General features: G+C 43.6%; 1 protein-coding gene across 7 annotated transcripts in view; it reads left to right on the top strand.

The window, feature by feature from the left end:
• LOC148016174 (putative plastid-lipid-associated protein 4, chloroplastic) overlaps positions 1 to 26,587 on the top strand; it is a 114,064-nt gene that overhangs the window by 43,071 nt on the left and 44,406 nt on the right. For all 7 annotated transcript variants that reach the window (XM_087664029.1, XM_087664032.1, XM_087664030.1 and 4 more), the window contains exon 4: positions 20,779 to 20,853. In XM_087664029.1, coding sequence (XP_087520155.1) covers positions 20,779 to 20,853 — 75 coding nt within the window. The remainder of the gene's footprint in view (positions 1 to 20,778; positions 20,854 to 26,587) is intronic.

The following is a 26,587-nucleotide window of genomic DNA, read 5'->3' as shown; positions in this document are numbered from 1 at the left end:
CACATCAACTCAAGAAGAGGCGTATGAAAATGAAGAGAATGTCCATGATGAGTTCTATGATCCGATGGATGGGTTTCCTTTTGACCCGGGCAGTCATTATTTGGATGATTCATGGATTGATTTACATCCATCGCTATGTGCCATATCAAGTGATGCATGGAGTGGTTCAAGAGGGGATAATACCTTACGCCTTAAAGGTCAAATTAAGGGAAGGACCGCTCATATACTCATTGATACGGGAAGTACACATAGCTTCATTAATGCTAAGTCACTTAATGGGCTGAAATTGAATACGCATGAAATGCCTACATCACTCAAAATCCAAGTGGCAAATGGAAATTTTGAGAAGAGCAATCAATGCTGTCCAAATGTACCTATCACCCTTTCCCCATTGTGCACTACATCGGTGAGCCTAATTGCATTAGAAATGGGTCCCATTGATATAATACTTGGCTGCAATTGGCTGAAATCTTTGGGCAGATGTACCATGGATCTCAACAATATGAAAATGGGGTTTAAATGGTGTGGACAACAAGTAACACTACATGGAGTTGAAAAGAAAAGAACGGAGATGATCAGCCCCAAGAAGGTTAAGAAAGAGATAAATGCAAAGGCATGTATGTTCACCATTCTTCTTTCCAAGATTGAAGAGGATCAGCCCTCTTCTCCTACCAACAATATGGACCCATGTCTTTGTAAATTGCTGAAAGAATATGATGATATTTTTCAGTCACTTACCTCTCTTCCTCCCAAAAGAGAAGTGGATTATCCCATTGACTTGCTGCCCAATACAAAGCCCATCAACAAACCACCATATCGCCTCTCCAAAGTGGAAAGAGAAGAGGTAGAATACCAAGTCAAAGAGCTTTTGGAAATGGGTCTCATTAAGGCAAGCCAATCACCTTTTGCTTCTCCAGTCCTTCTTGTGAAGAAGAAAGATGGCTCCTTTCGAATGTGCATTGATTACCGCGATCTCAACAAGGTCACTATCAAGAATAGGTATTCAATACCTAGAATAGATGATCTCTTAGATGAATTGAAGGATGCCAAGGTGTTCTCCAAAATTGACTTGAGATCGGGATATCATCAAATACGCATGAAGGAAGGGGATGAATTTAAAACAACCTTCAGGACAGAGAGGGGTCTTCACCAGTTTATGGTTATGCCTTTTGGATTATCAAATGCTCCAGCCACATTCCAGTCTCTCATGAATAAGATACTTCAGCTATTGCTCTTTAAAACAGTTTTGGTATTCTTTGATGACATTTTGATCTATAGCAAGAATAAAGAAGACCATTTGCAGCATGTAAAAGAAGTCTTTGACATATTGAGGATACACAAACTGTTTGCCAAGGCCACTAAATGCTCTTTTATGACAAAGGAAGTTGAGTACTTGGGTCATATAGTGGGAGAAGATGGAATCAAAGTGGATTCTAAGAAGGTTCAGTGCGTCAAAGAATGGCTTACGCCAACCAATGCCACTTCATTAAGAGGTTTCCTTGGTTTGTCATCCTTTTACCAAAGGTTTATGAAGAACTATGCTCATGTTGCAGCTCCTCTTAGCGATCGGCTGAAAAAGGAGGCCTTCTTCTGGGATGAGATCACTGACAAGAGCTTTAATGAGCTGAAGCAATTGCTTGTTTCAGCACCCATACTAGTTTGCCCTGACTTCTCCAAGACTTTTACCATTTATGCAGATGCCAGTGGTAGAGGTTTGGGGGCGGTTTTGGTACAGGAGCATGGTGTCATTGCATTTGAGAGCAGAAAATTTGATGACAAAGAGAGAGAGATGCATGTTTATGAGCAGGAGATGCTTGCTATCTTACATGCAATCAAGAAATGGCACCACTACCTCTATGGGACACACTTCAAAGTCAAAAGCGATCATAGGGTCTTGAGATATTTTCTCTCGCAGCCCAATCTTTCTCCCAAGCAAAAGAGATGGTTGGCCACTTTGTAATCATATGATTTTGAAATATCATACATGGCTGGCAAGGATAATGTGGTGGCTGATGCGTTATCAAGAATGTGGTCATGTAGTCTATCTACTGTGTCTACCATCTATAAGGATTGGATTGAAGACATTCAAGAGGAATATGTGCTTGATGAGCATGCTGCCCATATTTTACAGAAATTACAGCAAGGGTGTGATGCTGAATTTCCTAATTTTAAAGTGCATAATGGCCTCTTATGGTTTAAGGGTAAAGTGTACTTGATTTCCAGCAGTAAATTCAAGCTGAAGGTGCTTCAAGAGATGCATTCATCGCCAATGGCTGGTCACTTGGGCCTTTTCAAGACGTTTGATAGAGTTCATCAAAGCTTCTATTGGAAAGGTCTATGGAAAGATGTTAAAGAGTATGTATCTCAGTGCTTGGAGTGTCAGCAAAATAAGGATTCCACTCTATTACCAGCCGGCTTACTTCAGCCTTTACCCATACCTACGGGCAAATGGACAGATATTTCCATGGATTTCATAACGGGATTGCCTACTACCAGTCATGGATGGAACAGTATCTATGTGGTAGTTGATAGATTGACCAAATCAGCCCACTTTATCCCAACTAAAGTCCAATTTTCAGCAAGGCAAGTCACCGAGCAATTTATGGAAGGTGTGTTCAAACTACATGGTATGCCTATGAGAATAGTATCAGACCGTGATTCGAAGTTTATGGGCAACTTCTGGAAAAGTCTATTCTCATCTATGGGTACTTTCCTCACTCCTAGCACGGCCTATCACCCTCAGACTGATGGGCAAACGGAGAGAGTCAATCATTGGGTGGAAGTGTACCTTAGGCATTATTGTCATGACACACAAGCTTCGTGGGATCGTTGGATCCACCTTGCTGAATTTTGCTATAATAACACGCACCACATGAGCATTGGGATGTCTCCGTTTGAAGCTCTTTATATGTATAAAGTCCAACTTCCATCAGTTTTATTCCATGAAGATATCAACCCACAAGCAAAGGAAGAGTTGGAAAGAATGGAGTTGCTCATGAGGCAATGCAAGGACGGCATAAGGAAAGCACAAGAGGTAATGAAGGTCTATGCAGATGAGAAAAGAAGACATTTAGATTTCAAGGTTGGAGATTGGGTATTTCTCAAAGTGCCCAAGACGCATTATGCTTCATTAAAGGGTGGGAACAATAAGCTTGCTCATAGGTTTTATGGGCCATACTTGATCTTGGACAAAGTTGGAGAGCTTGCTTACAAATTTCAACTACCATCTTTTACTAGAATACATGATGTATTCCATGTTTCACAGCTGAAGAAGTATGTTGGGCCCGATGTACAAGTATTGGAAGAGTTACCACCATTGGATGAGGCAGGACTGATCATATATGAACCTGAAATCATTATTGGAAAGAGAGAGAAAGTTCTCAGAAATCGTACTCTCATTGAGTATCTCATTAAGTGGAAGAATTTGCCCATTGAAGAGTCTTCTTGGCAACCATCCACTTATGTCAGTAACTTTCCTTGGTTATTATAGGATGATATATGATGTAGTATGCAGTGACTGTGCAGAGACAGCTTGCTGTATGAAATTTCTGCAGGCAATAAAACTGTCCTGACTTCATTAGAATTTGATTTTGATGTTATGGGGTGATGCTTGGGAGTGTATACTTCGTTTCTACACCTCATACACCTCATTTGGACCAATATATCAAAAGTTATGGCAGTTTTAGTGAATCAGCCCTGTTTGGACAGCAGCCAGTTTTCTCACAGTTTGGCATGCAAAAAAAAAGATATTCTTTTCATGGACAGTGCTTTTTTATCACTTGGAAGATGAATGGGCATGATTACTATCATCCTTGACTTGATTTAGTCCATTACTTCTTGGTTTTGAGGACAAAACCATCTTCAGGACGGGATGGTTTGTCATGAAGGAAAATACAACATTAATATTTGCACCTTGGATTAATTCCAGCCTTCGTAAATTCAGCCCTAGCCTATGTGTACATGTGTGAACAGCCCTTAAGTTTGGAAAGAGGGTTAGAATAAAAGGGACTAGAGACCAAAGGCAAGACATCTTTTGATCATTCAATAATCTTGGCTTTTCCATCTTCTTGAAGTTAGCTTCTTCTTAGCCTGTGAAGTACTCAGCCATGGCCGTCATGTATTCTTGAATCCCCAACCATTAATACATGATGAGGATGTCTTGGTGCAATAGACTTGTTAATTCTTTGTTGTTGCTTAGTTAATTTTCAATTTCAGTTAAATTTCATTCCATGGTTGATTGCTTTCTTACATGCAGCGGGTTGCTCGGCAGTATGGGATCTATCATGCCTCTCTTTGTCGGCAGCGTCGACAGGCAGCAGAGGACCTGCTGGTTTTGGTTCGTTCTTTGCTGGTGGACACTCCGGATGATGCATTTTTGCTCGCACTGGCCAGGCGGGTGGCCGATCTTATTAACGAATTCCAGTTGAAATCATATCAGCAGGCCAAATTGCAACATCTGACAGAGACTTTGCAAGATAGTGCATGTCAGACACATAAGTTCTTTCGAGCTCTCCATGCCTCTCCTGCTCGAGAGAATATGACCAGGCTTGAGGATGCAGAAGGCCACCTTTTCCTGGATCCACAGACTATTGTGCATATGTGCCGAAATTATTTCCGCGACCTTCTCGGTTCCACTTCTCCACCTTCAGCCCAAATTACTCAGGCCCGTTCGGTTTTTTATGACCTGGTCCGCAATCAGCTTCCGCAGGACATGCAAGCTACTATGGAGTCAGATATTTGTGAGGCAGAGGTTATGGACGTCTTGTTACACCTACCCAAGGATAAAAGTCCGGGTTGGGATGGTCTCACTAATGCGTTCTTTGAAGCTTTTGCTACCCAACTGGCGAAACCTTTGCGGGCTTTGTTTCAGCAGGTGTGGGAAACGGGGATCATGCCTTCCTCCTGGAAAGAAGGACTTATTAAACTACTTCCAAAAGTTTCTTCGCCATCTAAGTTGACACAGTGGCGCACAATTTCGTTGATGGGTTCAATGTACAAAATCTTTTCCAAAGTAATGGCGAATCGGCTCCATAAGCATCTCCCTGCCCTTGTGCACCCTCTCCAATATGGTTTCATTAAGGGCCGAAATATTCTTCACAATGTCTTGAATGCTCAAGTGGCAATTGATTACGCAAGGCATTCTAATCAGGAGGTAGTACTGATTCAACTGGACCTGGAAAAGGCTTTTGACTATCTGGACTGGTCCTTCGTCGCTGAACTTATGTCTGCTATGGGCTTTGGGGCTCGGATGTCTCGTCTAATCTACACCATTAGCACTGCGGCGTCTTCGCGAGTCATGCTGAACGGCGGTGTTACTGAGCCATTTGTCCTTGCCCGTTCTGTCAGACAGGGGTGCCCTTTGAGCCCTCTATTCTTTGCCCTTGCGACACATCCAGTTCTTTCCATGTTATCTCATATGGCAGCCTCTTCTCAGTTGGCCGGACTGTCACTTCCTACAGGACAACACTTCATTAACTAATCCCTGGCGGATGATACCTTTATGATTTTGCGTGCGGACAAGGATAACCTTCGCAAAGCATTGGATGTTTGGGGTCTCTTTGGTCAGGCGTCCGGCCTTCGTATCAATGCCCTCAAATCAGCCATTCTAAGCTGCACGGAGTCGGATTTGCAGTCCTTGGATTGGCAGGGTCTGGTTGTTCCTCGTGGCTCCATTGTCTGGCATCTTGGGTACCCTTTGGGTGTTGATGTTCCCCCAAAGCAGCTTCTGCAGTGGATCTCTCAAAAAATGGTGGCTAGGTTTATGTATTGGAAGTCTCAGGCCTGGCCATTCCATGTTCGCCTCAAAGTAGCCCAGACAATTATATTGCCAATGCTCACCTATTTTTTGTCATTGTTGCCCTGGACTACTACGACTCTGAATGCTCTTACTCAGTCTCTTTGCTTCATGCCATGGAAAAAGGACTCATTGCATGTAGGTATTTCATGGATCTCGTGGTCGCATGCGTGCACCCCCAAACGCATGCGTGGTGGAGCTATTTTAGATGCCCACACTCACATGCAGGCTCTCCGTTGGTCTCTTTTCCGCGCCATGTGCTCGGATCATCATCCATGGGTCGATATAGCCCGTTATTTCCTTGAGGGCCATGGGCTTCGGCATGGCAATACCCAAATCCGGAGTTCTTGGTGGCATGTTCTTAATGCTGATTCGTGGTTCTCCAGTTCTTCTTCATCGCTGCTTACTCATTTGGTATGTTCTTGGAAACACGTCCTTCAGAAGGCTCAGTGGCATCTGATGGGGGATCGCTTGGCTACTAACTCTTTTCAATTGGAATTACTGGCAGTCTCGCGTTTACTTTCGTGGGAAGGTAAACATGAGCTTAGACCACAATTCAACCGGATGGCGCGTTTGGGCTTGTCTTCGGTTGCGGATGCCACCCTTGCCAGTCGCAATGTGCTTATATTATTTCGTACAGCAAGGAGGCTTTTCAGGATCCCTCATGGATAAAGGCCTTTATGGGAACAACTTTTGAGGGTGCTCCAGAGCAGACAACCCTTTCCTGCCCTTGCTCCGGATCATCCCTGGCAGGATTGGGACCTACAAGGCCGGCTGAATTTAAGCAAAGCTTTTGCTAACCAAGTGTATCATCTTCTGATTACAGATCATCAATGGCTAGTAACTAAAGCAAATGCTTTATGGGGATTGCGTAAATCCCGGTCATGGTGGAGCGCGACTGTGATGGAGGGCTGGTTGAACAAGATACCATTTAAATATAAAGTCTTTCTTTGGAGAGTGATGATTGGTGGTCTTCCGCTTGCTTCAGCTCTTTCCAAGCGACGAATCTCCAATGGCACCTGTTTCTTTTGCACCACTACTATGGAATCCGCCCACCACCGATTTATTTCTTGCCCCGTCGCTAAGAAAGTCTGGTTATTTTTGTCGGTTGTTTGGCAAGGGGTGGTTGGTATCTCCCTGCGCCCCTTTGATTGGGTTTTTGGCCAACCCAAATTCCCCACTCCGGCAAAAGCCACATATGAAGCTCACGTATCACTTTCTTCGATATTGGGGCTATTGGCATAACTGGACCATTCGGAATGCTTTTCTTTTTGACTCCGCCTATAATGTTCAGCGGCATATTGCGAGGCTTAAGGGCCTCTTGTATTGGCAGTTAGCTCTTCTCCACCATTCTGATTTGCTCTCTAGGGAGGACTTCCGTCCCTGGCATATGGCAATTTCCTCCGCGTCCTTGCCATGACATTATAACTTGTAGTACTTAGAACCTCTTCACATGATGGCTTAGATTGTCGTCATGTACCTTGTAATCAAGTAATCTTGTATTTTTTTCGTAATTAATACAATTACCTTTTACGAAAAAGAGAGAGAGAGAGAGAGAAGACAGCAGTATGGCTGGCCTGGATATGGATTTTCTAGACCGGACGGTGGCAGCCCTTAGCCCTGATTCCGATACAGAGAAGCCGGAGGATATGGTGCCCTGTACGGAGGAGATGCCTCTGGGTTCTGAACTGCCGCCTGTGGGCAAACGCTCCAAGCATACTTCTGACGAGCCAATGGGTCCTCAGGAACGTTCCTATGCGCAGGTTGCCTCTGATCCTGTGGATTCGCAGGAGATTGACTGGGAGCATTTGCTGGACTTTGCCAATACTCTGCTTGGCGATTATGTTCAGCACAACAATGAAACTTTTTCTGACGCGGGAACTGATGATGTGATGGAAGCCACGGTGGACCCGAAATCAGTCTTGCGGTCCTTCTCGGTGTTTTATGACCGTGCAGTTATGCTTTTCTTCACTGGCAGGATCCCAGTGCTTTCACATATTCGCTAGTGGATGCACCATTTATTGCAAGGGGAGTGTGTTGAGGAGATCTTCCTTGGACCTCGCGGCTTTTATGAGGTGCTGTTGAAATCGGAAACACATTGAGCTGAGCTCCTGTCCAAGCTGCCATTATTCTTTGATCGCCGCTTGGTCCATGTTGTACCATGGCGCCCTATGGGCGATTTCCAGTGTCTGCTTCAACGAGAATGCCCGGTATGGGTGGAAGTGGAAAATTGTCCGGCGGTTTATTGGCCATTCTTGAAGGATGCTATGGCCGTTGTGGGAACAGTGCTGGTGCCCCCAAGCCTCAGGGCTATGAATGGAAACCGTTTATGCATGTTATGGGACACAGCCAGGAAAAGGCCTACGTGGCTTCGCCTCAATTGTTCTGGCATGCATCCTTTGCATTTTCGCTTAAAATGGGGCAACTTTGCAGGCCACTGCTTTTCATGTGGTAAATTGGGGCATTTCATGGCCGAATGCCCTGAAAGGCAACCGTCTTCCGAGGATGCGCAGGTTGTGCTGCCTAAGGATGACATGGTGCTTGATGCCCCGACACAGGAGGCCCTTCAGCCACCAAATGTCGTGGATAAAGGCAAACAACAGGTCCTGGGTTTTGATTCTCGTAGCACTGATTGGATTGAGGCACGTAAAAAAAAAGGTAAAAAGTTGGATGCAGGCCTGGCGGATCCTGGGCCTAATACTTCACAGGATTCCGTGCTCACGTATATGCGCAGGAAAGAAATGTTCACTTCACAGCCGGCTGCGCGTACTATGGCCCCGTCTGCCCCCCGTAATTAGTCTACAAGGAAAGCCTATACAGACGGCCCCAAGGGCCCACCTGCTAAGCTGGCGTTTGATACAAAAGGTAATGTGATTACACCCTGGGATCGGCATTATCCCCGCCCCACTCCCAAGGCAGTGGATTTTCCTTCTACCTCTAAAGCAGGTCGCCAGAATTCGTTTGCAGTATTGGCTGATTTTCTGGATGAGGGTGTCCTAGATGCTCTCGCGGAAAAGGTGAAATCGAGGCAACAGGCGCCTCGTTCCTAACTTCCTTTTTTGAAGATATATGAAGATAGCCACGTGGAATGTGCGAGGCATTTGCTCTCGCCATAAGCAACATGCCATGTGGACTGTCTTGCATGAGAACCAGTGGGATGTATTGTGTGCAGTTGAGCACAAAAGTCACGCTGAAGCAGGGAAAATTGTGGATTGTCATGGATTCCGTCTGTTTTATGCAGGGACACATGCTACACACTATTCGGGCGTGCTGATGATTGTCCATGAGAAATACCAGCCTGTTTTTGTCAAAAATGATGTGCAGGGCCGCTTTCTGGTAATCGAAGTCTTATTTGAAGGAGAGATTTTATGGTTGCTGGGCCTCTATGCTCTGAATGATCCCGCATCCCGACGGGATCTTTGGTCGACTTTGCAGGGCTCCATGTTACTTGGCCGAAGGGGGTTTTTGATGGGAGATTTCAATATGTGTGTTGACTCTTCTCAGTCCACTTTAGGGCATTCGGTAATGGATACGCCGGAAAGCCGGGTGTGGCATTCCTTTGCTTTGCGCGTGCTTAAGCAAGATCTTTGGTCGTGGCTTCACCCTTCTTTTTCAGGCTTTACTTTTCATTCCGCACAATATGCAACTACTTGGTCGCGGTTGGACCGAATGTATATCATGCAAGGGGATGATTTTCTTCCCGAGATGCTGGAAATGAAGGTCTTGCAGCAATATGCGTTGTCGGACCATTTCCCCCTCCAGCTTGAGATGCGGGCACAATCTATTGCACCTTTTATGCAGTTGCTGGATAGGCTCCCTTTACGTTTCAACTCCTCTTATTTAAAGCATCCCATTTTTCAGGGCTATATGCAGCAATTGATTGAGAGGTTCTTATTGGACTTCGCCTCTGACGGCTTGGCTGCATTTGCGCGGCTGCTCTCTAATGTGCAGCGGGTTGCTCGGCAGTATGGGATTCATCATGCCTCTCTTTGTCGGCGACGTCGACATGCAGCAGAGGACTTACTGGCTTTGGTTCGTTCCTTGCTCGTGGATTCCCCGGATGATGATTTTCTGCTGTCATTGGAAAGGCGTTTGGCCCATCTTATTCAAGTATTTCAGTTGAAATCTTATCAGCAGGCCAAGCTGCATAACTTGACTGACACATTGCAAGATAGTGCCTGCCAGTCTCATAAGTTCTTTCGCGCCTTGCATGCTTCTCCGGCTTGCGACAATATGACTCGACTCCAGGATTCGGAAGGTCGCATGGTCACTGATCCGCAGACCATTGTCACTATGTGTAGAAATTATTTTATGGAACTTCTTGGTTCTTCTCCCTCGCCTTCTAGCCAGGTTACGCATGTCCGCTCGGTCTTCTATCACCTGGTCCGCCAGCAGGTTCCACTTGATATGCAAGCCACTTTGGAGGTGGATATTTGCGAGGAGGAGGTTATGGATGTTTTGTTGCACCTGCCTAAGGATAAAAGTCCTGGTTGGGATGGTCTCACTAATGAATTCTTTGAGAACTCGGCCACGCAGTTGGTGAAGTCATTGGCGGTCATGTATCAGCAGGTTTGGGAAACAGGGGTCATGCCTTCCTCATGGAAAGAAGGCCTTATCAAATTGATTCCCAAGGTCCCTTCGCCGTCAAAGCTGCAACACTGGAGACCAATTTCTTTGATGGGCTCGATGTATAAAATCTTCTCCAAAGTACTGGCGAATAGGCTTCACAAGCACCTTCCAGCTATTGTGCATCCTCTCCAATATGGTTTCATCAAGGGCCGCAACATTCTGCATAATATCTTGAATGTGCAAATGGCTATTGACTATGCGCGGCACTCCAGTCAGGAAGTGGTATTGATTCAATTGGACTTGGAAAAGGCGTTTGACTATGTGGACTGGTCTTTCATTGCAGATCTCATGTCTGCTATGGGCTTTGGTACCCGGATGTCCCAATTGATCTACACCATTAGTGCTGCGGCTTCTTCAAGAGTTATGCTCAATGGTGGGGTTACAGAGCCATTTGTCCTTGTACGCTCGGTCAGACAGGGTTGCCCTTTGAGTCCTCTCTTCTTTGCCCTGGTGACTCACCCGGTCCTTTCAATGTTATCCTCAATGGCGGCTTCTGCTCAGCTGGCAGGATTGTCTCTTCCTTTTGGGGCAGCACTTCATTAGCCAATCTTTGGCTGATGACACCTTTATGATTTTGCGGGCAGACAGGGACAACATTCGAAAGGCATTAGATGTTTGGACGCTCTTTGGTCAGGCCTCTGGTCTTCGCATCAATGCCTTTAAGTCGGCCATTCTCAGTTGCACGGAGCCTGATTTACAATCATTAGGCTGGCAGGGCCAGGTGGTTTCCCGTGGATCCATTGTCAGGCATCTTGGATACCCGTTGGGAGTGGACGTACGGCCAAAGGACCTACTGGAGTGGATTTCACAAAAACTGGCAGCGAAGTTTATGTATTGGAAGTCGCAAGCGTGGCCATTCCATGTGCGCCTCAAAGTGGCTCAGATAATTATGCTACCAATGCTAACGTATTTCCTGCCATTTCTGCCGTGGACGCCTACTACTTTGAAGGCTCTCACTCATCCCATTCGTTTCATGCTATGGAAGAAGGATTCCCTGCAGGAAGGCATTTCATGGATTTCATGGTCACATACATGTACCCCTAAATGCATGGGTGGTGGCGCTATTTTGGATGCAGAAACTCATATGCTGTCTCTTCGTTGGTCTTTTTTTCTTGCCATGTGTGTGGATCATCACCTGTGGACCATCATAGCCCGTTATTTTCTTGAGGACAGCGGGCTACGCCATGGTAACACACGGCTTCGGGCCTCCTGGTGGCATGTCCTTAATACTGACTCTCGATTTTCCAGTCCCTCTTCCTCTTTGTTACTGCACTTGGTCGGCTCTTGGAAAGTGGTGCTCCAAAAGGCTCGTTGGCATCCAGTAGGGGACTGCTTGCAGACTAACTCCTTCCAGCTGGAATTGTTGGCAGTATCCAGATTACTTTCATGGGAAGACAAACATCAGCTCAGACCGAGATTTAACCGCATGGCCCGTTTAGGTGTGACTTCGATTGCGGATGCTACCCTTGCCACTCGCAATGTCCTCACATCGTTTCGGACTGCTAGGAGACTTTTCAGGATCCTGCGCGGATACCGTGGTTTATGGGAAAAGCTTTTGTTGGAGCTTCAGGGTAGGCAACCCTTTCCTGCCCTGGCTGTGGATCGTCCTTGGCAGGACTGGGACCTTGCAGGCCAGTTGAGTCTGGAAAAGGCCTCTACTAATCAGGTGTATCATCTTCTCATTCAAGATCACCAATGGCTGGGTGTGAAAGCTAATACTGTTTGGGGACTGCAGAAATCGTTGTCATGGTGGCAAGCAATGCTGATGGAGGGCTGGCTGAATAAGGCACCTTTCAAATGCAAAGTCTTTCTTTGGCGGGTAATGATTGGTGGTCTTCCTCTTGCCTCGGCCCTTTCCAAGCGTCGAATCTCGAATGGCAATTATTTCTTCTGTACCACTACTGCGGAATCGGCCCGACATCGTTTTCTTTCTTGCTCGCTCGCCAAGAATATCTGGTTACTCTTGTCGCAAATCTGGCGCGCGGTGGTGGGGTCCTCACTATCTCCTTTTGATTGGGTTTTTGTGCGCCCAAAGTACCCCACACCGCCATAGTTACATATGAAGATCTTATTTCACTTTTTCAGATACTGAGGATGCTGGCACATTTGGACCACGCGCAATGCTTTTCTCTTTGATTCGGCCTCTAATGTACCGAGACATATTGCCAGGCTTAAAGGGCTCTTGCATTGGCAGCTAGATCTCATTCGACACTCCGACTTGCTCCCTCGGGAGGATTTGCATCCCTGGCATATGGCAATTGCCTCTGGGTCGTTGCCATGATTGGTGTAACCTTTTTAGTGCATTAGTATGGGGATTTCCCACATGTTGGCCTAGGGCCCTCATGTCTCTTGTAATCATGTAATCATGTAATCTTGTACCTTTTTTTGTAATTAATACAATTACCTTTTACGAAAAGAGAGAGAGAGAGAGAGAGAGAGAGAGAGAGAGAGAGAGAGAGAGAGAGAAGAGTTACCCCGAGAGGCTGCACAATTCCCTCTATCTCGATCCTCGATTTTACTATCTTCTCTTACATTCTCCCATCTCAAGTCTATTCCGCCTTCTTAATCTCTTGAGTCTACTTGCGGACGATGGCCCCCAAGCGAAGAATGTTACGTGCGGATGGCAATCCCATAACCAACAACGAAGCTTCAGACGAAGGCATCACTGTCAATCCAACTGCAGTACCGTCGTAAGTAATGTATTTTCAAATTGATAGATACTTGTTTTGATTCTCGTATGAGATACGTTAGGCCCATACTATGATGCACGAGTATAGATCATTTCATCTCATATATTCGTAAGATGGAGCTTGCGAAGAGTATATATCAAAGAAAGTTAATTGCACCTAGTTGCATATGGCTTATTTGTTGATAGAGCAATTACAAGGAAGAATTAGTCAAGGATTATGAATGATATAGTCGTCAAAAGAACGGCATTAAAAGATTGTGCACACAAGTGCTAGGTTAAAGCACAGTCAAGGGTTATAAATAGCATAATTGCTAAAAGAATATGACATTAAGAATCATGAATAGAGAGTACTAGTTTAAAGTTTAGATACTTCAAAAGTATTTAGTCTAAGAGCCCAAATATCAAGAAGAACTAGATTCTAGCTCAAGGCAAGGCTTGTTGGAGTCTAGTTTCTTGAGATCATCTCGCACTTATCTTATCAAGTATTTACATGTTATGCCTATAACATGTTGATATATGAGAATAATTTTCTATTTGCCTCATGACTTGACTAAGAGCTAGTACAAGAAATTAATCATAAGGGTTAAAACTAAGATGTCATGAGATTCATCGGATAACGATGACTTTTGCCAATCCAAATTCAGGGTTGGGTTATTGATCAAGGTAAGTGACCTATAGAACTTATATCATGAATAGTGTTTGAACCCTTAAGATATGCCCTAGCCGAAGGAAGGAAGTGCTAAGAAACATTTTGTATAGTATTGCTCTTAGATCCCAAGGGGGAGAGCATATATGCGATAGTAATGTTATCGCTACTATTCTTACATTGTTTGGCAAGAATTCAATTGGTTTTTTTGTTAGTTGATCTAACAATATTCTAAATGCTTTTACATTCAACTGGTTGTTAGTTGTTGTTTGGATGATTGTTTCAAGTGCTTGTGATTTATGGTAAATGCATAGCAAGGGTCTGTGATGACAAGTTGCCATGGGGATGAAGAAATGTTTTTCTAGAAAATGATATTAGGGCTGGATGCCTTGTTTGTGCTTGATTCTTAAAGGATTTACTTAGAGAAGGATATTTTGCACGGGTGGATCACCTCCATGATCGCACCGCGGATTAACCCAAAGAGAACATTGCTCGATTCATGGGCCGAAGGTCGAGTGGTGAAAAGGCCAACCACGGGAATGATGTTTCGCTCCTAGATAGCTTGCGGGTCAGTTGGAGCTTTGGACACCCCTTGCTAGGTCTAGAATGGAGTTGAAGACCTCCATGGCCCCCAATGTCTGGCCATGTTGGGAGATCCTATTCTAGATAAATGATTCAATTTGTGGTGCCATGAGATTTGGACCAATTACTTTTGCAGGGCAAAAGGGATACTTCTGTTGGACAGAAGGGATACATATTTTCTCATGTATGGGCGGAAGACAAAGATTAACTTGAAGATAAGTTAAGGAACTTGTTTGTCAGTAGATTGCTTTGCTCTGTTTTCGTGTCTGTGCTATAAGTTATGCGAACGAACCCTGTTCCTTAAAAGGCTTAATTAATAAAGCTAATTTTAAATGTGGCACATAAATGTGGTAGGATCTAATTAGAAAACTAAAGCTATCAAGGGAAGCGGGTGGATGGAACTCCCGATGGGTCCGTCCTACGGCAGGGTGGTCCCAAAGAACTGGGAGGCTTCTCATAAGGTTTTACTGACGTCCGACGACCCTTAGGAATTGTTAGATTAGAACCGTGATTCATGCCGTTTTAGGGGACTGGAATGGGACTATACCCTACGGGCAGAGAAATTGAGCAGTGCATCCCTCTCGTTTCCCATTCTCTTTGAACCAAGTGCGGCATGGGTCTGCTTCGGCTTGGGTATCTTTGCGTAAAGTAGGATCTCCAAGATCCGACGCTAGAATGTTGTTAGGAGACCTTGGCCACTAGGAGCCCAGATTTCAGGTCGATCCTAGTAGGTTTGGCCGTGAACGTTCCATTGCGAGGCAGATTCGGGAAACCCTAGGTGACAAAACTCGGAACACTCCCTGGGAATGCCGGGCAGTGACGCTTAGATTCGTTTCTCGATAGACCGCTAAAAGCATGCTTGGACAACCGATGGGCATGCACCTTATAATCTCACAGCATGCATGTGCAATTTCCATTTTCTGTCCTCATACTTGGAGGCACCAAGAGAAGGCCAACAATTACCATTGCATCCTTTAATAGAGGCCAATAAACTACCTGGCAATTTTTAACCTCAATCCATACAGAACACTCATGTTTAAGTAGACATTGAAAATCAGCCATGAGTCTCCATGGCACCACATGTACTTGATGTCTATAAAGAAAAAGAGGCAACCTACCCAAAAGGTCATCCTTGTTCTTCATCGATTTCACTATGACCTCATAGAAGCCTTAGGGACTCACAAAGATCTCCACACAATCCCCTTGTTGAGGTCAACCACTAGTGAATCTAGGAAAGCACTAGAATCCTAGCAATGAAAGAGAGAATGACTCCATACTTATAAAAGACAGAGAAGGATTGAAGCACTTTCTTCGTATCCACATGAGTTTCCAAAATATATTCCTTATCACATTTGGAAGATTATGATGATTATGTTTAACATATTCACCAAGCAAGGTGTTGGCAATTTTGAGCAGGTGTTTCCAATCTTGATCTTGGAAATTATTAGATTGCATAGAAACTTGCGTATTGGAGCACACAAGAAGTTTTGAAGAGATAGGAATCTCAAAACCCGCCATGGGTTCATTTAGAACATACTTGCTGCATTTAACAATTGGTTGTACTTTGTGTTGGGTATGGAGCTGGCATGTGTGACTTGCAAGCTATGGCAGATAGAATTCCATGGAGGAGAGAGAGAGAGAGAGAGAGAGAGAGAGAGAGAGAGAGAGAGAGAGCTCTTGCAAGTATACAACAAGTTGAATAGATTGATGTGATAGTTTGTGATAAAAGTACAAGTGATAGGGCTTGAATGTATAGGCTAAGGTATCCACCTACACCTTTAACCCTCGTTAAATGTTAAGTGGTGTAAAAGGTGTTCATACCTAAACATACACTTTTACATATAATAATGTGTTTTCACACATGGGGATAAATAAATCTAACTAATCTCTCCTTCGAGTCATAGGTGGCTAAACTCCTTACAAGAAACATATGAAAAGAAAAAGGGAAGGTCTTACCTCTAAGAGGTAGTGTTTAATCTCATACAATGATTTTGAAAAGGAGATACATAAGTGAGAGAGATGTACCATGAGGAAAATCGTGACATGGTTTATTGAAAAGCTCAAGGACCCAAAGTAAGGTATGGTTTAGAAGTGGGTGTTTATGGCTCAGAGATTGATCAAAAGCCAGTGTGGCTTAGAGACACGAGGCACATGACTAAAGGCCAAATACATGGGTATAGCTTTCGGGATCAACTCAGAGATCATGCAGTAAAATGAAAGTATAAATATTTTTGAATAAATATCTAGATAGAGTGTGAAGAAATGCTCTAAATGCAAAAGGCATAAAACCAATCGTATGACAAAGCACAAACTGATAAACTCAGAAGATAGTTAGGGTGACTCAAAGAATTGAACACAATGAATAATAAAGTGATTGAATAATGAATAGCCCATGTAGCAAACACATTATGCAATGTATATTGAACCTTGAAATCTCGTATCTCTGGGATCAAGGCAAAGGTTATGAGCTGTAGAGTGTGTCGTATTTCAAATAGATCTTGAATCGCAACAAAGGCAGTCTCCGAGTATCAAACACCAGTAGATTCAACCAAGGAAGGTTGGATCTAATGTAGATGGCAGTGCAGGAGAGAGAAAGACTAAAAACGCAGGTACCTGAGGAGAGAGAAAAACTGAGCAACAACCATTAGGTGCAAATGCAGTAGACAAAGGTGAGAGAATGTCAAGGTGGTACCTAGAAACTGCAAACGTAATATTGAGGAGAGAGAAGATAAGGGCGATAGTTAGCCTCAATACCACAAGAGATCATCCGAGTAGAGTTGGGTGCAGCAGCCATGATAGTGAAGGCACTATTCCAGGCAATCACCTTCCTCTAGAGGATATGGAAGCTCCTTGAAGATTGATACCCTAGGCTAGCTCTGGAATCTTCAAGATAGCTTGCAGCAGAGGGACATAGAGAGTGTTGGTATGCACATATGAGCATGTGGCTAAACTTGTATGGCATGAATATAGATAGATTGCCACCGTTCGATTACAGCCTTGATTGTCCCACTTTGAGTCTTAGCTGTTCAAAGTTGAATAGATTGATTAAAGTAGACATCACTAAAGTGGAGATAAAGAGGACCTGGTCCAAGTCCCCCTTCCCTATTAGACACGAAGATGACACAATACCAATGTCACTTCTTGCAGCTTTCCCATGATGGTTTCATAGTGAGACCGAGATATATGGATACTCAACTTTCTCACAGGTTTCGAGTTGCTATTGGATAGATCCACACCTCATCATATCAATTGATAATTGAGATAGGTCGATGGAGCCATGTTGCAGCAAATGAGAGGATGTGCCAGCTTTGTGGATGGGAGCCAGAGATGAAGGAACACTACATTTGTAGGTGCATTGTATACTATGATATCCAAGGCTGCTGCCATTGCCTCTTTGAGAAGGGCTTTGGATCGTTGAGACTGGTGATGGACTATGAGGACCAGAGATGTCTGGGCCTTTTCTTATTGGAGCTCTGACGGCACATAGCAGCATTGTTACGGGATCGGAGGCAACCCCAGCCACATCCACCCCTCCAAAGAGCAGTTACGGACTTTTTTAATATAATTGACCCCCTAGCCACTACCACCTTAGACACTACATCTTCTATTGACACACACCATCGAGGGACATCATTAGGTGGCATCACAGTTGACAGAGCTACAATGTTATGCAGAGCAGTACGCCCTAGGGTATTTGCTTGGCAACATAGGCATGCTCATATGCGACACATTCACGTCACAATTGCTCGTTATAGATGAAGATTACCACGACGACTCAGTTGTTGGTGGTAGCTTGCAAAGTCTTGGTGGATTCCATACACTAAGAGGTAGATACTCTATACTCTCTTCAGTTTTTCAGTTTTCCATATTTTTCATTTTCCATTTCAATTTACCATGTAGGGCTAGACATAATTCTATTTTTTTCTCTAATGAGAGATGATGATACCAGTTGTATTAGTTATGGTTTCATAGGCCATTCTGGCCTTCTAGAGAAATTAATAGATCTCTCTCTCTCTTTTTCGTGAAGATAATTGAATGAAGTAGTAAATATTTACATGAGACCATCAAGTCAACATTCTCATTGTATCTCTTACATGCTTTTACATCAGACCATCAGGTCAGCATACTCTCTCTCTCTCTCTCTCTCTCTCTCTCTCTCTCTCTCTATGGTTGAAGATTCAAAGTGTCAAGACAAGCCACAAGCCAATCATGAGTCCATGCAAAGTTCAAATTTAATGCATTATCAACTCTTGCAAATCACAATCAAATTTCAGCCCTATCCTCAATTCCAAGGTAATCATCCATTTATATTGTCTAATTTCGAGGGAAATTGGGGTAATTGGGGCATTTAGGGAAATTTAGGGGAATTTGGAGCTATGGGGGTAATTGAGGCAATTTCGGGACATTTGGTCAATTTGGAGCATTGAGGGGTATTGGGGCGATTAGAGGGACATTTGGGGCATTTGGAAATTTGTGGCATTTTCAGGGCATTGAGAGCAATTTGGGGCAATTCTGGGGCATTTAAGGCAGTTTGGGCAATTCGTAGCATTGGGGGGCTATTGGGGCAATTTGGGTCATGCAGGGCATATTTGGGGCACTTAAGACATGTGCTATTCCCCCCCGTTCCCATTCCTTGACCTTGGATGTTTGCCCTGTTCCAGGGGTCCCATTCCTGTTTCCGTTGTTCCAGGTAACTATGTGTAGATGACCTAGTTTTCGATATATACATTATTATCCAAATGGCATAGTGTTGGCATTTCCAAGATTGCCATGCATTTGTTGTCCTTGCCCCAAAGTAAGCATTTGCAATTCCTCATTCATGGTATTAGGTGCATTTTGAGGTTGTGCCGCATCTATATTTGGAGATTCATGCTGCCTTGAAGCTTTAGAGGATGATTTTCTAGTTTTCCCTTTGTTATCCCTCTTTGAAAAGCATACAAACTCGGCAAATCTTGGGTTTTTGTGAGTTGTGATAAAGTACTCAACTACACTTCATTGTGCCTTGAACTATACATTAGAGTCTTTCTCTTCTTCCTGGTTTTTAGCATCATACTGCCAACTTCATGATCAAAACCAGTATTTACAGCCTTGTCCCCATTTGAATATTGGGCATTGCATTATTTCCATTGCCTTGAGATTCCAAAAGTGATGCATCATCGAAGTGAGATTCTTCATTGCTAGATGAAGACATGCTTGTTGAAATGACCACAACTACGAACAATTTCGGCAAATTTCTTGCATTTCTAGCTTGCAATCAATTGCCTTGGGCCCACCTACTCTCAAGAGTTGACGATCCTGAATGAAACCAGCCTTCCTCGATGGAGAGGGTGGTGATCTATCTGATTAACCAGCAATCTAGAGCAAGCAATAATTTAAGAAATAAACAAAGTTTACACTCTACTAATCACAAAAGACAGCCAATCCAAAATCTCACACAACCAAGAGAAAGTTCGGTTCCCCGAAAAGATGGTGGGCCTTGCCATGAACTCATGGATACATTTGAGAGTTCCCATTTTCCTCTATTGATCCAATCTCTTACAAAAATGGAATCTTTGCTTCCTTGATTGACCAGCAACAATTTCTCCAATTTGCCCCTTGATTGTTCATGGTGCACAATTGGATCTTCATTGATGGCATGCAAGTCACTCTTGCAGTAGATGACCAATTCTCTTTAGATTTGCTTTAAATCTTCAAATAGACCGTAGCAAACCTTGATTCATGGTTGAGATTTGTTGGCACACATCCCAAACAGCTGAAAAACTCTAATTTCTGCTGAAAATCAGGTCTGAATAAGCAAATTCATTGCTAAAATGCTTTAATTCAGATTCCAGAAGTTGAGCTTCATCTGGCATGAGAGACAGAGAAAAACGCAGTAGATGAGAGAAAAACTAGCATTTGCAGGCTGTAGATCATCAATTGCAGCAATCGCCTAGCTCAGAACAGCTCCAAACCAGGCCACCTGCTGTCCCAGATGCCCAGGATCCTGTCACTTACTTACAGAATAATAAAAAATACTAGCATCTGCTGTGTTGTGGTCTTCCTCAGCTGTCAAAACCTCATTAATGTACAAGGAGACTGCATGGCGAAGTTATCCTAAAAACTCGTACACAGTGGTAAAACATATCTATATGAGCAGTATCTGAATCAACAAACTGGAACCTATTATATAAAGATCGCTGCAGTGAGCATCCAAAGTAGCTGTAGATCTGGAATGAGTCCAGACCAAATTGTCCTCAAAGCCCAAATTCTGACCCTATCAAAGAATACAGATTTTTCTGATAGTCAAGATGAAAAACAATCTGCCAACACACATACACGTGCGCACGCGCACACATGCACACGAAGTTTGATATGTTTTGCTAGGCTTAGCTCTGTTTATAAACTATAATGTAGAATTTTTACTTTATGGTACTCATTTGCTCAAGTTGATGGCTATAGGTTACTGCAAATTTGACACCTTTGAATAGTAGGAAAGTGGCAGTAAAGTTCGATGTGTTCAAGATTGCAGGACTGGTACACATTTTTTCTTCATGTTTACACATTTACTGTCATAAATTTGAAGGAGAAGTAAAAATTACATGATATGTTGTATTTCCCTTGAATTATTAACCTAAAATTGTGGATTTTCATTCTGTTAACTGTTTGACATATTCAATCTTGTCTGCCAATGGCTCTTAAACCCTGAAGTCTCTCAATGTTGCTGTGTCTGCACCCATTGGCATAATCCTTTTCTTTAGAGGTTAAAACTATTATTCTTACTTCAATAATCTGCAAAGTGAAGTCTTGATTGAGATGAAGACTTTTGCAAAAAGAATGTTCAATCAAAGAAAGAGGCTCTCAGTTTTTGGAAGCTCTCCATATTTTGATCATTTTATGTGCTTAGGCATTTGAGATGGAGGGCACATTAGTGCATTTGTTTTTGGGCATTGTAGGCTGTCCTAGGTGCCCACATTATGGTCTTGGCCACTTTATTACTAGTTGTGGCACCAGTTTGCCTATATATAAGTGGTCTGCTCTCTTTCTCTCTCTTACACACACACACACACACACACACATTATCCACCATTGATCCTTTGTGATCAGCTAGTCCTCTTCATTCTCTCATCCCCCTACTATGGTTTGGTGCCCACACTAATGCGTAGAACTGTGTGTCGGGGCTGACTGTTGCATCCTTGTATCCTTCAGCCATTGCAGTCAAATTGTTCCTTCTCTCACATGCGTTCTCTTTTTGTCTCCTCTCTATGTTCACTTTCCTTTTCGCTGCACTCTCACATGGTATCAAAGCCACACATGGGAGCCGGAGTCTACGAAGAGGAGCAATCTGTCTGACTTTCCAGGCAGCTAGGCACAATCTTGAGGTGTATCAGACCTTGCATTTTCCATCAACTGGTGCTGTGCGGCCTGTTGTTCAACCTCTGCAGACTGTGTTCAGACCTAGATGTGTCAAACCAGTGCTGGGTGGCCTTAATTCTGCTCTTTGCAAATGAGTGTTGGTGATGGACTACCAGGGCAGGCTGCCTTTTATGCAGGTCTGCATACCTCTGCCTGTGTTTTGTACATGGGAGATACCTGTCCTTCAGGGCAACCTATACAGCAGCTTGGTGGAACATCCCATGTGTAGGGTGGCTCTCTGCTGGGTGGCATTTTCACCTCACCAACCTTAGTTCCAGGCTGGCAGCTTCTTTTCCAGGCTAGATGATCTCTATTCTTGGTGGAAAGACCTTTATTTTGCTGCATTGACTGGGCTATACTTGCTCTAGCAGCCAGGCAGCTGTCCTTTGCAGGTGGCTGTTCTTCTTTGGACCTACTGTAGCAGCCAGTCAGACTTTGACCTCAGCCACAGGCGGCTGTTCTCTCTGCAGGTGGCATCATAACATATGGACAGATCTATGGTTCTTGATGCATTTGTACTACTTGGAGCACCTCTATGACATGGGCAGCCAGATTTTCTGCAGGAAGGCTACATTTATTGCAGCAGATTCTTCCATATCTGTGTTTTGCAGACCTTTCCCTTCCTCCCTGGCATTGAGTACTTCTCCCACCTCAGATAATCCCTGTCTTCATTGACTACATCAAGGTTTTCTGATCAGCCGATTGATGAGCCCCGAACATGTGGAGAACACATAGTGCAACATCTCTTTTTGTTTTCTTGTAAGTACATCTTGAAGGACATCTATACCAACATGTATGCTTTGGGGGATCAACCTAAGCAGATTTATGGGATCGGTTGAATGCTAGAGCCCCCTCTTTTCTCTTTTTGAGTTGTGGGAATTCTATGCTTGTGCATGTAAGATGTATCCGCACCACCACAGTGGTTTGGAAGAGATTGGCAATTCTCTATTGGATCCAGATATTTGGGCAGCATCTCCCTCTTGAGTTGAAGCTAGAACAGCTCACAGATTCTCCTACATTGTGGAATCACATCCACAAGATGGAAGAAATTCGGGATGAGCTTGCATCCCTTGGTATAGACATTTCTTCAGAGAACCTAGCTATGGCACTTCTCTCACATCTTTCGTCACTGACCTATGATGTACTCTACACCAGTCTTTTTACTTCCCGTAGTCGGGAGACTATTACCTGGGAGGAGCTAGTCATGTTGGTGCTTGAGCAGGATGGGTGTCATAGTGAGCTAGATTCCAGCAGAGCCCTTGCACATAGCCATGCTTTTGTGGCGTTATCTATAGGTATAGGGCAAGCCAAGTAGCAGAACAAGAGGAGAAAAAAGTTAGAGTTACTTTCTAACTCTAGTTTAGATTTTGTGGGGGAGCATAGAGGATATCCCATGTGTGCTCATTGTGGGTGTTGAGCTAAAAATTCCTTCCATACTGATTAGCTCTTTAAAACATCCCCAAAGTAATAAATTACCAAAACTTTCATTCAACAGGGAGCGGTTCTAGAGAATTTCTGTGTCCCACATGCAAAACCCTACTTTGGGAGGATCCTTCCATGTCTATAAATAGACAAGCTGCCCACCATTCAGCCCCATCCTTGTGTATGAGTTTCTCACTCCCTCATGCAGATTCCAACCATCAGCCACCTTTCCTTTGTTGTCCAACCCTTGCGGACTACAACACCATTCTCTCTGGCACTTGGTGTCTCCATCCCTGTTGTCGCCTTGCTGCCTAGAGGCCTCACACTGCTGTGTTTTCAGCTACTAGCTGTCATGTGCAATTTCCTCGTCATCGACACCCGAATCAGCTTGCATTTATAGCTCCAAACTTGGCAATAGGTTGATCACCTGGTGATTGCATCTGTTTGCATTTTTGTAGTTGGTGTGGCTGCCTACATCATCCTCCACATCCTTTGTTGTTGCTTGGGTCTTCTATTGCCTTGGTGATCAGTATTTTGCAGATTCTCACACTTTGACATCTTTGATTAGTGGTTACAGTGTTCCAAATTTGTCTTTGGTAGACATCACACTCCAACGCTCTTCAGCCCTACCCTTGAGCATTTTGTACACTCTTACATTCATTTACAGATTCACTTCAGTGTTCTCCTCTATGTACGTGTGTGTGTGTGTGTGTGTGTGTTTGTTTTTGTGTTTGAGTTTTGTGTTTTGTATTTAGGGTTTGAGTTTTGCACATCACTATCCGAGTCTTTGTGTTTCAATCATAGTTGTACTTTCTGTGTTTCCTTAGTGCAAACCCTAGCATATTTTCACATGGTATGAGAGCCAGTGCTCTTATAAAGAGTATCCTGCGAATATTGTGGAGGCTTGGTTTTGTTTGAGGCACAAAAATGATACGTAACTTATTCACAATGTCTTAAACACCTTCTTCTCGGAATCCCATGATGTCTTATTAGGCTTCTCTATAATTGGAGGTCCCGAGGGCACATTATAGACTAGGCAAGAAAGACAACACCCCACCTTCACCTTCACCTTCTTTTTCTTCTCTTGTTTTGGATTTTAGTCACATGATAGAGGAGTCTGGAGAGTACTTCCACATCACGTATAGTTGAGTTGACACCTCTCCTGCCAGCTTTGCTACTGCATCTAGATGGGTTGGTGAGACTAATTACCTCTCTGATCATGGAGGACGTACAACATTTGGGACGATTTATGTAAACTAATCTCTCAAATCCCTCCTATCTCACCCTCTTCACATCCACACCTCAATTTCCTCTCTTGTCCATTCCCAAACCTCATATTGCATTCCACTATCGCATCTAGCACACTAAATCCCTCTTGTTTCTAGCACTTCCTCTTTCTCGACACCATATTCTACCTTACCTCACTTCACTACCTCTTTACGCCATGGTACATTGTTAGGGGAAATGCTACCTTTTAATACTACGCCTTCCACATATCCACAAGTGAGCACTTCTTTTGACTCTAGGATGGTTGTGATGGGCACCCCCCTCACTATCCTTGGTCACTTACCTCTCCATTTATTGATCTTCTAGGTACGAAGATTGCTATCCTTTGATCAATGTATTCCTATTCCTCCTTCATGGGCTACTCATATGGTCACCATACCCATTCCTAGTCAGTCCATTTCCACTTTTGGATCCACTGGGCACACTTCGCACATGCATGGTGGACACTCTAGGATTAATTTCCAAGTGTACTCCATTTCTCATCCTACCCATCTTTTCCATCCTATGGCACTACTACTGTTGCTACGGCCAAGAATGCCTTTATGGATAAGGCTTGTTTTAATGGGTCGAATTTCACCACTTGGTCAAACTTCATGCAACAAGTGCTTAAATCTTGTTAGAAGTGGATGCAACAATGGAAGCATAGAAAACTACCGTAGTAGACTGTGTAACACAAGAGTGAAGAGAAAAGAAAGAACAATTGCAAAGGAAAGAAGAATACTATACAAGAACTTAGAAAGAAAAAGATGCTTGGAAAATGGAATCTGTGTACCAAGACATGAGACAATATAAAAACAACATGAGTCACTAACTGTATAGGCATTGGCACTAGCTCCCTCTCCAACCGGTCCTTGCTATGGAAGTGTGCAAAGTGATACAATGAATGACACAAGAGGAGGGAGTGCTTGAATAAATAAGCCAAAAATATACCATCAATATGATCAAGTCGACCAATATTAAATGCTGCCAATAATAAATGCATGAATCACCATGAAAATGACAAATATAAAATGCCTAAAATCTAATTGTGCCCAACCCAATGGAACATGCATAGGTTTACACATGAACTGATATGTTCTCTAATACCCTCTTTCAAATCATGGGTGATCTAATACAATAGCATATGCAATGATCATACTGCATTCAACAATGTCCATTAAATAGAGCCATGGATATCTGAGCAATTGGTGTGTAAGTCACTATCCAAGTGCCTTGGAGAGAACCCTATGCGATGTTGATCATACTAGCGCTTGAAAACAGAGAAAAATCAAGTAGCTCTCTAGGTCTGTCAACAATGCCTTTGAAATAGCACATGTGACTATCGTCCCACTGATGCCATAGCACATAAATAACCATGGATTCCTTGCCTTTGGCCAAACCATCAAAGTGTCCCCTCGTGTGAACTTAGATTAGGAGCCAAGCTCACTCTCTGTCAAATAGCTCATCATGAACTTTGATGTCAATCCCAACTCAAGAATTCGAAAACCTGCTAGACTTTGGTTGATGTGCTAGGGAAATCCCTCTTTGGATCCCGTGCACCTATATACTTGTATAGATGAGGCACAATTATCCCAACTCACCGACCTCTCACATTCCTTCTCCGGCATTGGAGAGTTGTGAGGGATTACCTTGCATCACTTGTATTAGTGAGCTGGAAGGGGCCCCCTTGCAGCCATTGCTAGGGCTGTATTGTAAGAGGCTAAACTTGGACGTGTAGATGAGGAAGACTTGCCAAGAGAGTCATCTCTCCTTGTCACTGTTCGTGCCTTCTCCCTTTGTAAAGTTGCTAATATCTTGCAATCCTTCCGGAGATTTTTCTTCTTGCCACAATAATAGCACTAAGACTTCTTCTTCTTCTTCTTCTTCTTCTTTTTCTTCTTCTTCTTTCATATGCCACCCCTCTCTGAAATTGAAACATTTGGAGCACCAAGATACAACATCCTCATTGAAACTTGAATCTCAATACAACAAGTATCCAATATAACGCTTGTAGATGAGGAAACAATGGCTGCATGCAAAGCATCAATATGAGAAGCTGGAGAAGCAGAGAAGATGAGTAGAGGCAAGAGATGTTGAGGGGTAGATGTGTGCCAAAAAATACAAACTCACAAGAGTTTCAAGAGTTCAAGCAATAAATAAAACATAG

Source organism: Lygodium microphyllum, chromosome 23, assembly GCF_053477565.2.
Source record: "Lygodium microphyllum isolate KBCC chromosome 23, Lygodium_microphyllum_v1.1.10, whole genome shotgun sequence".
Classification (NCBI taxonomy): Eukaryota; Viridiplantae; Streptophyta; class Polypodiopsida; order Schizaeales; family Lygodiaceae; genus Lygodium; species Lygodium microphyllum.
This window is presented reverse-complemented; position numbering and strand designations above follow the sequence as displayed.